Genomic DNA, 18,043 nt, shown 5'->3' with positions numbered 1-18,043 from the left:
AATTAACCCGAAATTCAACCAAAGCAGTCTTGTTAGACATGCTGTTTTAATTCTCTTGTTAATGTGACATCCCACTGATAAAGCCCCGCCCACAGCTACTGGCTGGTTAATTTTACTCAAAAGCTTTTCTAAATGTGTTTGTTAGCACGTTGTAAGGCTAATGCAGATGAATTAACTATTGTCTTAGACTGTATTTACAGGAATCAGCTTTATTTTACCTGAAAGGGCTCACTGTCTGTTGGTTAAAGAGTGAGGAGCTGTAACTCATTTGCATTTAAAGGTACCCAAATTTGCTCCCACCCAAATAGGGTAATTTTGGACATGCTATAATAAATTATCTGTGGGGTATTTTGTGCTGAAACTTCACAGACACATTCTAGGCAAACCTGAGACTTATATTACATCTTGAAAAATAGACATAGTATGTGTCCTTTAACTGAAACATTTTAAATGTGACATTTCTGATGTGTGTCTGTGTTCATTTACCAGACAGTCAGAATCTTTTGGCCCAATGCACCCAGCAGCACACTGCCCATGACAGCAATCACTGGGCTTCTGACCCTTACAGCGCAAACAGCCAGATGAACAATGAACAAAGGTCACTACAAACAGACAGAAATAAAGAGACAGGTTTAGTAACAGTGTGACATCTTAAGGTTCCAAGCAAGCAATTTTACGTTTAAAAGACGCCTTCGAACAAACAACATAGCGAAAGCATCCTTTTAAAATATTTATATTATTTATAAATATCAATACTTTAAATAACCATCGTAAATAACCATAATGTCATCGACTAAGGATTTACATATTCGAATCAGAATTGTAGTAGTCGACCGATAGTAAAATCATATGGTTGTGTGCGTGGGTTGGGAGGGGGCCAGACCAGGTACAAATTGGCAACTTTAATTTCTTTCACAAGCAGCACACAGAAACAACTTTCTGATAAGGTGACCAAAACTGTCTTTCAAGTGATGAACGAATTCAAAACTGACGATGCATATATATACTGTATATATATATACTGTATATATATATATATATATATATATATATATATATATATATATATATATATATATATATATATATATATATATATATATATATATATATATATATATGTATATGTTTTTTTTTATGTAAAATGTAAGGTAACATTTGTTTCATTATTCCTCATAACATTTTAAAGCCACGATCTACAGAACATCACACAAAAAACATTTTGATAACTACACCTAAAAAAATAACAAAGGGGATCCTGCCTTGGAAACTCCGGCTACAATTCAGTGTTTTTGTTTAATTTGGAGATTTAGCGCGTCAAAGCAGTGATGACAAAAAAACGACAAATGAGAAATGACAAATAATTTCTGATTGTGACTGTAAATGAATGATAAAAACTAATCTTTATATACAATTCATTAAACGTTAATTTATAACAAGAAAAACACTGAAATTAATGATTTTATAGACACTTCGCCTTATTATTTAGCATAGAAATACCTGCTTGCTTGCTTTGACTTTGATCATCTCTGTATTCACTTTAGATACAGAAAGACCTGATGATATTATTTATTTCAGGAATCTCTTTGCTATCATTTAAAAGTGAACACCGACCATAATCATAATATTAAATCACAAGAAAGACAGTCGTGTCAGGCATAAATATAGGTTTGGTGCAGATATTTTCCGTTTCAGCACCGAAATTTAAAGAAACGGCTAACCTGTTTTGTAGTTTAACTTTTGACAAGATAACCAGTCTGTTTTAAATACATTTAAAAAACTTATACGCGTCGAAAAACATCAGTTTTTTAATGTTTAGTTTGATGAACTCCTAAATATGAGACGCAGAGCACCTAGCCCGTTCGGCTAAATTGCATGCGCAAGCATGGCAAGCACGCAATAGCGCAACATCGATACAACGAAAAGCAATCCAAAATTTACAGACTTAAATTAGATCAGAATTTACGTTTATAATAAATGCAATTTTTTTATAAAATAATGTCAGAAGTAACAAAGTGCAGAACAAATGTGCAAAATGCCTCAAGTGCACGGAAACAAAACACAAGCCAAATAGATAAATCAGATAACCCAGAGTGATTTATAAATAAAATAAAGTAAAGAAATTATTAAAAGAACGAAAGTATAACCAGAATTGCCAGCTTTGTCTTTTAATGTAGAAACAAAGAGGCAATGGTTTATAAACGAAACCTCTGGACGTGTAGACCGGTCACAGGGGTTGTTGGATTTATAAACGCATTTTAAAAATATTTATTGAAAGCTGCTACTTCACATATTATTTGCAGCATTATAATAATAATATGCTATATATTAATATATTGGGAGAAAGCTGTTATATGTGAAATCATATAACGTGTGCACCCATACGGCCAAAATTTAGGATCCAGGATGTGTTAATTTTAACACATTATTTTGTGTTAAAATATTTAACACATTATGTGTTGTTTTTAACACATTATGTGTCATTTAAGTTCATAAAAAATAAAAGGGACAACACAAGATGTGTTAAAACAACACAACGTGTGTTGTTCCAAAAATAACACAGAGATGTGTTAAATTAAGGACAACACACTAGATGTGTTGTCCTTAACTAGACACAAGATGTGTTAATTTAACACATTCGTTTTAAGAGTGTAGGAAAGTACAACAACGCTCTCACTTGTATGATGTCACAGCAGTAGGCAGTGCAAATATAACGATATGCATATAATCCTTCCCACTGCGAAGTGTTACTAAACTCGTTGGAAAAGCTAACCAAGCCAAAGTGAGGTGAGCTGACCGGACCTGACCCAAACCAAACCGTGGGGTACTATGCAATGGAAAAGCGCCATTAGATACCACAGTGACTTACAGTGTGTTTAATGTTTTATGCATTTGATCAATTTATTTGTTCCCTGCTAATCAAACTCATTTGCTAGTGCTACGCTCAGATCAACTGAGCTAGAGGAACACTACATTTACAGATAAACAGCATTGAAAATTGGCTATTTTATCAACAAACCAAAACATGACAACATGTCAATGATACTCACATGTTTGGCAGTCTTTATCCGTTTTTCCCCAACATCCACCAGGCAGACAGGCTGAGGAACAACTAGGACCTGAAAAGGAGAAATTTTATGAACCAAAATAACAGCACATAAATGTACTGATGTATTATAGGGTGTGATGTATAAAGGCAGAGGTTGTAAACTCACAGTGCTTTGGGAGACTTTGCAAGTGCAGTGGTTTGCTATGACCATTATAAACAGTGTCTATCCAGTTAATATTCTGAGGGAAGCAAAGTTGAGGGTTTTCCGAAATATATACCCCACCAAGCAGGATTTCTGTGAAGGACAGCAAAGTCATGACAAAGTTTCAGTGTCTCATAATCTTATGGCAAAAAATTAAGAATAAACTCAAAAGTATGAGCATAAAATTGCAGCACTACAAGAATAAAGTTGAAATATTTTGAAGTTATGAGAACATTCATGTCATTATGAAAATAAGACCAGTTTGTATCCCACAGGAAATGGTTTGGTAACATTTTACCACTAAATAAATTAACCAACTGATGCAGTGTGGATTATGTCTTTGAAGGATTGATGCACTTTTTTGGGCTTTAAACTCAGTAGTTGTTACCTGGTCCTGGTTTACTACCATTATAAAAATCGGAAGATTATGAATATTTTCTAAAATAACTTTAATTGTGTTCGTCTGAAAGAAGATAGTCATATATATCTCGGATGGCTTGAGGGTGAGTAAAATCATGATATAATTTAGATTTTTGGCTGGATTATAACTTTAAGTCATAGAGGAATTGTATCAACATCATTAGGAAGCATCCCAACACAACACCTCTACAAAACTGAAGCCCTTACCGGTTAGACTGCTGAGGCGAAGTTCTCTTAAACCCAATTCTGTCTGCCTGTGGTAAATGTTGTCCTGCACCGCGAGAGCATAACTGGAGTTATAGAGCTGACTGCCTCGAATGATCCGTAGACTGTCCAGAGGAACCAAAGGCACTGAGACATGAGCTATCAGCACATAACCCTGCACCTCCACTATATCCTACAGACCAACAAAAAATATTATTTTAGACTATTTTATCAAAAACTGCATAAAACATTAAAGGACAAGTTCGGTATTTTACACTTAAAGCCCTGTTTTCAGATTGTTTATGATGAAATAGAACGGTTTTGACAGAAATTTGGACATATGATGCTGGCCCGAGAATTTTCGGGTGTTTGTTGTGTCACCCCCACCTCAACAATGGCTGTAAAGGTGCACTGGAACAATCCTTCCTAAAATGAATTAAACTTTCGTTTGCAAGGACGTATAAATCACCGGATGGTTACGGGTTTTCACTGATATGCTCACACAAAAATCGCTACAAAAGATGCTTTCCATCAGGTTTTATCGTAGTTTTTGTCCAACTCCATTGACTTGTATTAGATGTGCTGTGAGGTACGATATTACTCCACCGCCGGGAACTTTGTTTGTATTCTTGCAATTGGCAAAGGCGGATTATCGCAACCAACGTGGCTGGAGTGTCTATTATTCAAGCTCTAAACAAAAGAATATACTGGTGTGAGGCGTTTGGAAAAATAGGTCCACAAGTTTACAATGAATGCTAAAACACCTGTTGGAAAGCATCTTTTGCAGCGATTTGTGTGTGAGCATATCAGTGAACACCCCTGACCACTCTGAGAGTTTCACTTCTTTGTAAATGAAAGTTTAATGCATTTTAGGAAGGATTGTTCCAGTGCACCTATACAGCCATCGACATTAAAATCCTGGATTTACCAACATGGCATTTTGCCACGATTCCTCTGGCCACTGCTAGTTTACGACGTCCCCCTAACCACCATTAAAAGTTTTGAGAGAAAAATCAACCACTTGTTACTAGGGGTGGCACAGTACATGAAAAAACATCCGAACTGTTCAGTTCGCTTGTCTCGGTTCGGATTGTGTGTGTGTGGCACGGTTCGACGCATGCGCAATGTAGCCTCGTGTCCGTATGTTACTTGAAGCCTTGTATACTTTCGTCTCGCTCCACAGCGCGAGTGTCCACTGACTGCGCATGCACCTCGTCCGTTTAAAGAGGTGTTTATTCGACGCACAGACTGGCTGGGTACCGGAATGATGAGACTTCATGCTGGGCCAGATTCGCCTGTCTGAGGAGTTTATGGTCTCCTGAAGAGAGGTGCTGTTGTAAAGAGAGTCCACTAATACCAAAGTCTCCTCAGCTGGCATAGATGTAAAGACAGGTTTGAAGTGGAGGCCCCAGGAGGTTGATCAGGCTGAACCACACTTAAGGCACAGTGTGCTGGTGGAGACAGTGGCATCAGGACGTGAAGGGTTTGGCGGTATCCCAAGAACTCAATACAACAAGGCCCTGGGAAAGGACAGACGCAACTGGTATAAGAAGAAATCCGAGCAGGGGTGGAGAAAAGACGCATCAGCAGAATGATGGAGATGCAGCAACATGGGTCATGGACTTGATGGGAACAGGTGATGAACCAAAAGATCTCATGGCTTGAGTTGTGGAAAGCAAAGCCATACTGGATCCAGTTCCTTATCCAATCAGTCTACTATGTCTATTCAACCTCTTCTCCTGGGGGCTGATAGACACCCCTGCATGTTACCTTTGCCAAAGAAGAGGATCCCTGGAACACATATTAAGCTGCTACCCTACTGTGCCCTGGAAGACAGAATGGAAGAGGTGTTTGAACGGAAGACGGCCAAGTATGAAGAGTTGACAGGCGAATGCCAAAGCAGGGGATGGAATACCTCCTGCCCCCTATCGAGGTTGGCTTCCAAGGTTTTTTAGGCCAGTAACTCTGCAGGGCCCTCAAGAAACTGGAAATCAGGGGACTGCACAAGAAAAAAGCCATCAAGAACATCATGAAGGCCACTGAAAAGGCATCTAGATGGCTGTGGATCAAAAGGGGTTATCAGTGGACTACACAAGCTACCTAGACACAAGTCAGGGACTGCTCATCCTTGGCGCGGTCACTTGGGTGAGGGTGTATGATTTTGAAAGACCCCAAGCACCCAATGACCCCAGGTTTTATCATTGATGATGTGTTGCGGATGTAAGGTGCATGTTAAATCTGTGAATTTAAAAAAAATGTCATTAAAATTTCCCTCAACAATGTTTCCTTTAAGTAAGAATAGGTACATTTATTTTATATATGTGCAGCACAGAAATATATCATATCTGCATTATAACGCACAGTACTATGTAAACACACACAAAGACATAAGCAACAGGCACATACCTGCAGGAAGGAGAGATCTTGGTGGCCCTGCAGGTGTGTGATCTCCAGGTTACCATGAACCACCTGGCACCCGTCGTACAGAAGTTTGAGCATCTCATAGTGATTTTCATGACTAAAGGGTAATGCCAACTTCATATCTGTCCCGAGACATACTGAGAAACAGAAACACACACACACATGCATCAACATGGGCATTAACAAATGCAGGGGTAACTATATGCACTGTATCTTCTTAGACACAGAAGGACTGATAAGAATTTGCACCTGACAAAAATTTCAGCTTTAGCCTTGACAATAGTTAAATATATAGCAACTACTCGTGTAAACATAAGAAAAATCCCTTTGATTTAATAAAGTTAGCTTGAATGATGCAGAATTACAAGTTATGTATTTTCAGAGCTGATAATGTAGAAAGATATGCAATGCATTCTGTAGAAATGCAATCTTTGGAAATTTGTGGGGCTTTCTGTGAAATTCTGAAGCCACATATTTGGAATGGGTCAAGGTATGCTTGATGTTTCGTAGCCTAAATAAGATCAGCTTTGTCTGAATTGTCCTTCAAACAGCAGTATAAACAGCTGATAGTTGAGTCAATAGCCATATTCTGACGATTTAAACAACATCTTTGATTTCAAATACCGAAGATCACATGTTCTGATAATGTGCATCAGGTATGGTAAAAAACAATAACATTAATTTGTAAATTCAACTCTGAAATGTTCTTCTTCAGATATAGAAACATACAATAAATGAAAGAACAGACCTTCTGCTTTCAAAATACCTTTTTTGAGCAAAAAGCTGAGATAATTGCATTTTTGTAAAGGACTTTTGATAGAGATCAGATGCAGAGCGATCCTCAAAACTTACACGGACATACAACTGTTTTCCCTAGGGCAGTGGTTTTCAATCTTGTCCTAGGGGACCCACAGCTCTGCATATTTTGTATGTCTCCCTTAACTGACACACCCAGTTCTGTTCATGGATCTCTCCCTTAATGAGCTGATGATCTGAATCAGGTGTGTTAGATAAGGGAGACATGCAAAACGTGCAGGACAGTGGGTCCCCTAGGACAAGATTGAAAACCACTGCCCTAGGGCATTACTTCCGGGTTTTATAAGTTGCAGAAGAGCGGTATTGCGGAAAGCCGGAAATACTCGTCATTAGCAGGGAAAGAGTTAAAGGAACAGTGTTTAAGAAATTTATATCAATTAATCATAAAATGGCCCTGATATGTCACTAGACACTAAGAAATAATTTTCATTTCAAATACTTATATCACTGACAACAGTGGTCTGGCCAGGATATTGTCATTTAAAAAGTGGAGTTGCAGCCCTCAACTAATATTTATGTTTTCATTTTGTGTATTGGCCACCAGTTGTGTGATTGCAGTACCAGTTTTGGACACAATCCTACACTGTTCCTTTAAGATAAACCCAATGAAATAAAGACAAGAAACATTTTAATAATGTTACATAATTGAGTAGACAAATCAAGAAAAGTACTCTGAATGCTTGTTTTGTCTTATTTTGAATATTTTTTTGTCATCTTAAGGCTCCCTTAAAAATCTTTTTAGGCCCCCCTTAACACAAAAATCTGTTTTGGGCCCCGGCCCCTGATTGAGAAACACTGTTATTGAGAAAAATATTTTCAGAAAATAGCAACTTGGTGTTATCCTCACACATCAAAAGTTTACAAAAAATAAAGCGCACAGTTTTGCCTTTATAGTTTTATATCATTTTTGGAGCTTTTGGGTTTCAGGGCTGAAAGATAAACATTTAGAGTTCAAAAACATGTGAGTCAATGATGACAGAGTTTAAATGTCTGGTACTGCTAACACTTTAATGTGCTATAGTGTAAGAGATTTAAGAAAAGGCAGTTTTTGTTGTAATCACAAGTGTCATGTCTTTAAACACTGATGGGATTTAGATTGAATAATAAGTCACTGTGCTTCTCCAAGTTCACACTTCCTTTCCAAATTCTCTTCCTCCTCTTTTCATCCTTATAGCATTCCCTTGACTGCATGTGTGTGTGTGTGTGTGTGTGTGCGTGCGTGCGTGCGTGCGTGCATGCGTGCGTGTGTGTGTGCGCGGGTGTGCATGCATAGAGCCGGCTGGTGGCCTTGAATAGAAAACCACTTCATTCCGGCCCTGGAGAGAAACTCTATTCCTCTGCAGGGCCATTTAATTTAAAATCCTGGGCATTACACAAACAAAGGGAGATTTGTGGATTCATTTTTTGTGTGTTTTTTAGCATGCTGAATTAATTATACTGGACATTACGTCAATCCTGATGCGATTGTTAAGGACCCATTAATTCTTTGGTCTCCTGGAATTATCCAAGAAATCACAGCTTTTTTTCTGTGTCTTTGTGGACCCCTCCTTCTCGCTCTCATTCTCTCTCTCGGTTATCCTTTCTGTCAGTTTCTCCAGACAGTTTCAGCTTAATTTGCATGCTATTTTTGCATTTATCCTACTTCTTCATTGAAAATATTGCCTATATATACAGTATTGTGCAAAAGGCCCCCAAACGCTGTTGTTTTAACAAAGTTTTAATGACCATCCATGTATATTTCGCTCTCTTTTATATGACGTTGCTAATAAAGAACGTTATTATGTGTATTAGGTTTAACGCATTGTGTTTGTGTGGTTTACTTTATGGTTCATAAAACACATGATTTTGTAATGTTTATTATGATAATATGCATCCTGTCCATGTCAAGGAAAGTCAACTGTTGCCTACAATCCTTTGATTCATTGTAGAGATTTCAGTTGGAGACGATAACTCTCACGTCATCATAGACTTGTAACTTTGCAGATTGTTAACGTACTAACACACACTTACACACCAAAAGAAATGTAAAATAATGAAAATTAAACATGGCTCTGTAAGATACAAACAGAAATAATAGGAAATATGTGCACAAAAAAACAACAACATCATTTTCATAACAAAATGGCTATTTAAGGTAAAAGTCAGTATTTAGTGTGACCTCTTTTGGCACAAAAACTTATTTGAGGAACATTTAACAAGTCATTTAATTAGAAATTTGGATTTTATTTTAAAATATTATATGAAAATATAAAATTACTTAATTATCAATTCCCGTAATAATTGTTAGTGACACTTCTAGTATAAACATTTCAAAATTATAGTTGAATAAAAGACATGGGCTGCAACTAATGATTATTTTCATAATCAATTAATCAGCAGATTATTTTTCAATTAATTGACTAATCGGATAAAAACATAAATATTAACTCAATTCGATTTTTCACTTATAATAGCTAAATAAGTGTCTTGTCTCATCTTGTGGAGTAAGTGTCTCATAATGCCCCTATAAAATACAGTATATATTTTTAAAAGAAAAGAAGAAAGAAAACCCACAACACCTTTGCAACCACCTATGACCTGGCAACCCAAGCACCACCGCATGAAATGAACAAATCTACAGTTTGCATACAAATTACACATTAGTAAAGAGTTAAAATTTCAAGAAAATGTCTATAATCTAACCCAGGAGACCAACTCTGAGAGATTAAATATTAATCAGTGCTTTCCACCTGTGTCATAAGAAACCTGTTTCACCTCTCTTGGTGTGCAGCCAGACAGGTAGTACTTTGTGTACTTCATTCGTGTGCATGTTTAATAGCTGCCAACTTCTGTTAACTGCTGCTGTCACGGAGACTGAGCGCTCAGACAACAACAACAACACAAACAAGAGAGTACAACCTGAACTTTAACAGCGATCAGAGATTATCTGCTGCCTTACAGATCCTCACGTTAGCTATAATACGAGAGAAAGACTATCCTCAGAGTAATAAAGAGGCTGCCTTTAACCAGACCCTGAACATATGTGAACACTTTAAAGGCACTGAGTGCATTTACATGTACAAAATACACAGGATTTGGAAATTTTTAGGTTTTTCGCACGCAGTGACTTCACCGCCTATAGTAAGTCTAGTCATTCAAAGAGCCAGTGGGAAATCTGTCTAAAGCTGTACTGCTGTATCTCTTCTTTGCAGAACCTGTAAATGTAACATGAGTTTTTAATTTTGCAGTTTCTCTATCGACAGTTGACTTTTTATGCAATACTTTACATTTACTTTTGTTGGTGACATTTATCATTTACACACGGAGACATGCGCACATAAACAAAACTGCGAGAAAGCCGGTTAAGGCGCACGAAATTGGCGTAATGAACAAAACACTACCTGTCCTGTCAAAAAATCCATGACAATAGTTTTTCCGAATTATTTTGCTTGATGTTGCATTAGCAGAGAGGAACAACAGCAGGGGCCGGTTGCACCAGCTGTTCGTAAGTTACAACGTAGCCTAGTTATGACGTAAATGGGCACTAAGTAACAAATGTTTTTGCGTTGCACCATTAATCTTAGTTTAAACGTTACAATATGTTGTAACGATTCACGTTGTATCCATCAATTAAGATTTTAATTTTGTTCCTGTTGATTTTCTCCTCTATGTGTGGGATAGATATTTTCCATTAAGAGTGTAATGTTTTGAGTTTGATAACGTTTGCTTTAATCTCTTTTTTACATTTTAGTTTAGGCCAGTCAAGAATGAGTTTGAAATTATGTGCTGTTCAGACTATTTCCTGTTTACCTATTAGAATGCTTGTGATTGGGTTAAGAAAAAAAGATGTCATTCTATGCAACAACGCTTTACTTTACAGAGAGCTTACAACCTAGTAGCTACGTTCTGCCTTAGGAACAAGTGGTGCAACCGAATAAAGTACAGAGTTAGTTATAAACTAGCTAGTAGTTACTAAGCCTCTAGTTTGGACTTTACGTCCCAGTTTAAAGCTCCACTGTGTAGTTTTTTGAGTTAATTCTTAGCAAAAACCCATGTTTTCTTTCAAAAGTATGTGCTCATTCATGTGTAATTACTTCCACCCACTAATCAAAGTATTTTCGTAAGTGTAGAATCTGCTATTTAGAATACATACGGGCGAGTCGCTCGACTGGCTGAATCCATGTTGTGCCTCCATCTTTGAAATACATTCGCTGACGAGGGACATTCCTGAAATTCAAGGTCCGCCTTTCGCGCTTTCAGACTACACTCACGGTGGCCGCTAGCTGAAGCCTCCGGAGGTTGCATGTGTAGGCAGTATACGTCATCAAGACAGTCTTATTTCAGAATATTAACAATTATAAAGCTGACAATTATTCTTAGTTAATTGTAAATTGATGTAATATGCTTATGATTTGCGAATGTAATGCTCAGTTAACTTAAATAAACCAGGCTTGATGACGTATGCAGTCTGCATATGCAACCTGCGTAGACTGAAAGCCTTCGTATTGAACAACAGCCAGACACCGTGATGAACCTGCAAACTAATGCTTTGATTTGAGGCAGATTAGAAAACCTGTTGAAGACTTATTCTCGAGGAGATTAAAACAAGTCGCCAAGGAAGCGAAAAAGAGATTTAAAACGACAACACGACAGGAAAAACAACAAGACCAAAGTCAATATTGGAGTAATGTTAGTTTTCCAAGATCATGAGGCTCTATGGACGCTGAAGTTGCCTACTTTCTATCTTCTCCACATGTAATTCAGCATATTCGTTTAAATCTATAGTCTATGTTGTAAACTCGAAGTTTTATAGTTCCTTGGCAAACTATAGCATGGTTATGCATAACACTTGTTAGGGTAAACGCGCATGATGTTTAATGTGTTCGAACAGCCACACGCCGTCTCTCTGCCCATTTATGTAATCTGAGGTACTGATAAATGTTTTACATCTTTTCTGACCTCTAGCACGAACACACGGTGACAGCGCTATTTTTAGCCTTTCATTGATAAAATTCGTCAAAATTTGTCTTTTGTTAGTTTCATTTTGCAAGCAGGTGAAAGTTGCACAATCTTATTTCAGCAATATCAGAGAAAGCTCTTACATATACACGGACATGTAACATGTTTACTTAAAACACAAGCATTGGACTCTGACATAATATTAGTTTGCGTCAATTTAAACCCGTCATTACTCCCGCTCATGATTAAATGACAGGAGAGGGACTCGTCCACAGACCATCCCCTCAGTAATCTAAAGAGAAGCGGTCGAAAATGGACAAAAAGAGACGGATTTAAACACCAAGTGTAAACGTGATGTGTCTCTCTCATCCACTTGTGATCCGATAGACGGAAACACATCTTACATCTTACACCATAACAGGCCCTGGGATTTTTTTCCACGCGTCGATGATAAAGTACTGTCTAAGCTAAATTATGGTTGCTTTTTGTATGTGACTTAAAGCAGACATATCATGAAAATCAGACTTTTTCCATGTTTAACATAAATCTGCGTGCTATGACGGATCACAGGCAAAGGACACTCACTGTAAATTGTTCACTATTTTTCATTGCTTTTGTTAAAACTCGCTTCGAATGGGGGAGTAGAAAGTAATATTCAGTTTGTTGTCATATAGAATTTCACCATTAGATGGGAGTAGATCCTACACAGTGTAGCTTTAAGTAAGACCTTATGAACGACTGTGGCAACTCTACCCAGGAACCTAACTTTGTCCTCAAGGCCGACAGGACGCTAATATTAGTAGTCCCTCAAACAGTTACACAAAAATCAAAGCAGATAAATCCAACCCAAATGTTTTATATCCAGCTGTTTACTTTTATCCATAATTTAGCCGTCTATATTTTAAGTTAAGGGAACAATATGCGGCGGTCGGCTACATTAACACATACAACACATGAAAATCTTATTTCAGTTAACTGCAATACACTGCAATACATTAACAACTAATATATTTTTCTTAATAAATGTATTTCATTTAGCGCATGTTCATGAATCAGTTGTTTTATCAGTTTTGTGATAAATTCCCTTTAAGTGTTATGTGTTGTGTTTTTATCCAGTATCCATTTTAAAAACTGTCTGTCGATTAATCGGTTTACAGCAAGTACGGACCAACCTAGTTATCGTCTGTCTCAGTAAAATCCACAATCGGTCGACCTCTATATACAATCCCTTTGTTTCTGGGATTGTCCCGTAAAGAGGACCTAGTAACATTGGCTTACACGTCCTGTGTGAAGTTTTCGTTTATCTCTTGACACAGGGGTTTTAAATGCAGATCAAAATTCAGGACTAAAATATCTGCAAACCAGAGATGCGCGGTTGGCGGTTACAGCCGCGGACTCCGCGGATAAACCGTGGATCGGGCGGATGACGTGACGAAAAATAATATTTTAATTAAATTCGGGCGGGTGGCGGATCGACTGCTTGTTAGCTGTGTCCTTCTAAGAATGCAACCTTAAAAGTTGAGCACTCTGTCTTTCAGGGTGGCAGCCTCAGAAGTTCTCAAAGAGAACTAAAATGAGACGATCTAGCCTTCTGAGTACCCATAATTTGCGTCACCTGTTGCACGCGCCCCCAGTAGCCCCCACCGCGCCTGTCAGCAGAAAACAGCGGGGACATTTCTGACTTATTAAAATAAATATGTAATCAAAAATATTAATTTATTTTAGAAAATATGACACATTGATGTAGATTAAACTATTCAACAGTATATCAAATAATCAACCTTAGAAATATACGCAACATAAACGGAATAATATTAACACAAAACATAACTTATAATACTAAAACAGTGACAAGAAAAAGTTTTCTAATACACTTTTATTTAATAAAGGTTTTAATTGTTTGGGATAGCCTCTGCTTGTTAAGGATCCATTCGTTCTCTCATTACCAGCGTGGAGAAATGAGGACGCATTTTGACATAGCTCTTATCAATGCCGGCAAAGGAGGTACATGGCAAACTCAAAAAATGAGAATTAAAAACAAAGGAAATAGAAGGTCAGAAAAGGTTTGCCTTGAATAAGTTTTAAAAAGTGGTAAATCAGGATGACACCAGTGCAGATGTAATTTGTGCGTTTAATTTAGGCTATTTATTTATTTATTTTTGTCCCATGTGTGCCGATCGGAGACTGATATTGCTGATATTCTAGAGCTTTCTAGTCTCGCGGCTGTCATCAGCAGCGTCTTACATCGCCCAGTCAGCGGATGGCGGGCGGGTGCGGTCTTGAAAACTGGTCAGAAACGTTGGTGCGGATGGATGGCGGACGGATGATGAGTTTTGTGATGCGGTTGCGGGTGAAATAATAGCCCATCCGCGCATCTCTACTGCAAACTGGAATAAAGAAGAGATCCGGAACTGCCAAAACTGAGTTAGTTCGGCAGCATAATAAAACAGGTAGTGCTCTAGTTTGTGATCAAATTAGAAAAAATACATGTGCATGATTTCTGGACAGAAAAATCGTGGATAATAGGCTAAAATCCAAATACAATGCACACAACGTCACGTGTCTTTACATGATCTTTATGGGATGTGTGCGAATGCACGTACAGATTTCGTGTGAATGAACCAAGCTAAACAATCCTTGGACAAATACCTGTACACATTACCATGTCTTTTCCATAATCTGTGTGTGAAAAAGGATTAACAAATCATTTTCGCACCTGCAACAAAACCTCCTCTGCTATATGCTGACATGTTACAAACAAATCAATCACAATTACATTGTAATACATCACATAATTCCAATTATTGTTGCGAAGCATAAACATGATCAAGGAAAGCAAGACTGAATAACAACACTGGAGTGGCCCAAATCTCACAACTGCCCCATGCAAGTGGGCCAAACTTACTGTTGAGCCCTGCATGTGTTATCATTTTAGTTGTGTCCTCTGAGTACTGACCTCAAATTCAATCAATTCAATAAAACTTTCAGTAACACAGCAATAACAAAAATATTCAATTACAAGAAGCGTTTAAGTAGACTACTACACAATGATTTTCAATTTGACCACAGGTCGTAAACAAAATTATTATTCACCAATAAGAATGCACATTATTGTTTACAAAGCCATTCTTTTTTAATTATTATGTTGATTTAAGCACAAACATAAAAAAAAAACATTTCTCTACAATATTTTCCACACACATTCTATTCTTGTTCTTGCAAAGAGGCACAGAACAAACAAGAATTACTCAACCGACCAGAAGAACCGGATCGGGACCAGATCTTGTGAGCCACCGTGTGAAGCATGTATTACTCTGTTCTGACACACTGCTACACGCATACCAAAATAATGATGGGATGCACGCATACACTGAACCATAACCAGTGCATGCAGGCATTCCTAAAGAGTAGACCTTGCACACACTATACATATAGAAGGCATCAGTCATCCTATAGGTTACCACTATAGGTTACGCTTGTCAACAAAAATGCCCTTATAGCCATTGATGAAGCTGTCAAACATTTAGGTCTCAACAAATATTGGGATACATTGTTTATCAGAATAAAATTTATGTTTGTGCATATTTGAGGAAAATCTGAGTAATTTATATGTTAAATGATTACAATTGAAGCCAAACTGGAACCAGCATGTTTATTACACTGACACAGAAAGTGTAGGGGGGCGTGTAGAGTTTATGAATGACAAGTGATTCAATTCAGCAGAAATCTGCTGAGGTTTCTGCAGAATTCTGTGTGCGTCTATCAATCAACAGTATTGTCATGCAAGTGTGGCCATTTCTTCATAAACATGCAACCATTCACAGACGCAACCAGCACCAGTATGTTTCTCAGTTGCTTGGTTTCTCTTTCTATTGTAAACTACTTTGGAAAATCTCAGTTTGGGTCAGTTTTTTGAAATTGAGATTTATACATCATCTGAATAAATAATGTTTTCCATTGATGTATGGTTTATTAGGAAAGGAAAATGTTTGGCCCAGATTCAACTATTTGAAAATCTGAGGGTGCAAAAAACAATAATTTAGAAATCGCAATATTACCAATGATAGACAATTTTTTTATATATTTACAGTAGGAAATGTACAAAATATCTACAGGGAACATGACCTTTCCTTATAATGATTTTATTTGACCTCAGTGTCCACAGATCTGAAATTTACTTGTGGTGGTAGATGGGGAAAAGGGCAATCATTATTATCCACCGACAAAAAAAGGTCTACTATACATGTAACAAAGAACTAATAATGTGTAACACAACACAATACTTTGATTTATAAAACATTCATATTAATTTCACATTATAGTTCATTAATCTAACCACCCCAAACTTTTTTTGCCATAAACAAAGCTGACACTGTTTGTCAAAGCACCACGAAAACACTTTATGTTTTTGCACTGATATATGAAGCAATTTGATGACCCCTTTTATCAAACTCAATTATATACAATACTATGTATACTATAGCCTATATAGACAGTGCAGGTCTATAGATTATAAATGTGACTGATGTTATAATGTTAATAACTTCTATAAGATAGGCACTTTTACTGCTTTACCCATCTGACTAGGGGTGCACCGAAATTTCGGTCGCCGAAAATTTCGGCCGAAAATAGCATTATCGGTTTCGGGCCGAAATAAAAAATCCAGCCGAAAATGTAAACCGAAAATGAATGTCAACCGCGCCCCTCCCATCTGTGCGCTAGCGCTTGGGTTTCACTCACGGTGATCAGTCATCTCCCACCCCTCCCCTTCGTGCTCTAGCAGGTTTCACTCACGGTCGAGCTGTTTGCACGCGTCTGCAAAGATTAAGCATGTCTTGATGTGTAAACTTTAGAGAGAGTCGCGCTAATGTGTCTCATACTGTAATCCATTAACATACATTTGGCGAATAAAGCAATGAAACACAACGTAACGTTTTTATGTGGAGCGACTGTTGCGCTGTTTAGGATTCACCCTCGGTCTCTGTATGTGCATGCGTTTAAGTGCCCTCGGTAGTGCACATACGAGAGAAACGCGTTTAAAAAAAACAAGCAAACATAAAATCTCGCTGTTATTGACAGGGCACATATAAACAAAATTCTCTCCACAGTATTCTTTTTCTAATAAAAACATTTGTTTATGTCTTAAGTGTATGCATAGATTACAGTCAGATTAACCTACTTAAGTCCGTGTCATTAATGTTAATCAAACAACCCATGACAAAGAGACAAATACCTCTAAAAAAATAATTATATATTTAATTGATTGTGTTATGATTCATTTAATTTGATTTCTGTACCTAATGCTAATTTCAGACCTTATTAATGTACAACTTTGTTCTCTTTTATAAATGTTTGCAATTTCTTTATTGTTTATTAGATTTTTCCCACCTGCTTTTTGCTGATCCGAAAAATAATCTGATCTGTGCCTCAAAAACTGTAAGTTTTTTTATCCGTCACAAACCCCTAGTAAAGTTAGTACACAGTGATGGCCATGAATGCAATTGTACTAATAATTGGCATAATAATTTATTTCGGTGTTTCGGTTTCGGTTTTTCGGCCTTGGTTTCCTTTTTTCGGTTTTCGGTTTCGGCCAAGAATTTTCATTTCGGTGCATCACTACATCTGACCATTTAAAATATAAACCCGGAACCGTACGGGTCCCGCGTCCTCAGTGAAGAAAGACCTCTAATTGTAAAACTCTGCTCAAGTTCAGAAACATGAAAGGATACAATGTGACACTGAGGTTGCTTCGCGTCGCGCCCAATTCATTGAGAAACAGAGAGCACGTGAACGGACACCCAACCGGAGAGACACAACGTGCTTGCACGCAAAATGAAGCCAACTTAGATGCTATAAACACATATGCACATAAGCATATGCGACCATTTTGGTCGCAGTGTGTTCCCTGGCTGCTCTGTATGTGCTGCTGCAGTTGATCCAGTTTGCCATGCTGGATGATGAGTTTATGACGCGTTCATCATCTTCACGGTCAC

At 37.5% G+C, this 18,043-nt stretch overlaps 1 protein-coding gene across 1 annotated transcript in view; it reads right to left on the bottom strand.

The window, feature by feature from the left end:
• Positions 1 to 18,043, bottom strand: part of erbb2 (erb-b2 receptor tyrosine kinase 2) — a 49,792-nt gene that overhangs the window by 22,083 nt on the left and 9,666 nt on the right. The window contains exons 2-6 of the mRNA XM_065253598.2: positions 6,282 to 6,433; positions 3,879 to 4,068; positions 3,216 to 3,344; positions 3,051 to 3,119; positions 487 to 602 (exon numbers count right to left, since the gene is read on the bottom strand). Coding sequence (XP_065109670.1) covers positions 487 to 602; positions 3,051 to 3,119; positions 3,216 to 3,344; positions 3,879 to 4,068; positions 6,282 to 6,433 — 656 coding nt within the window. The remainder of the gene's footprint in view (positions 1 to 486; positions 603 to 3,050; positions 3,120 to 3,215; positions 3,345 to 3,878; positions 4,069 to 6,281; positions 6,434 to 18,043) is intronic.

This window comes from Paramisgurnus dabryanus, chromosome 1 (genome assembly GCF_030506205.2).
Source record: "Paramisgurnus dabryanus chromosome 1, PD_genome_1.1, whole genome shotgun sequence".
Lineage (NCBI taxonomy): Eukaryota > Metazoa > Chordata > Actinopteri > Cypriniformes > Cobitidae > Paramisgurnus > Paramisgurnus dabryanus.
Note: the sequence above shows the minus strand (reverse complement) of the source record. Positions and strands in the feature narration are given on the sequence as shown.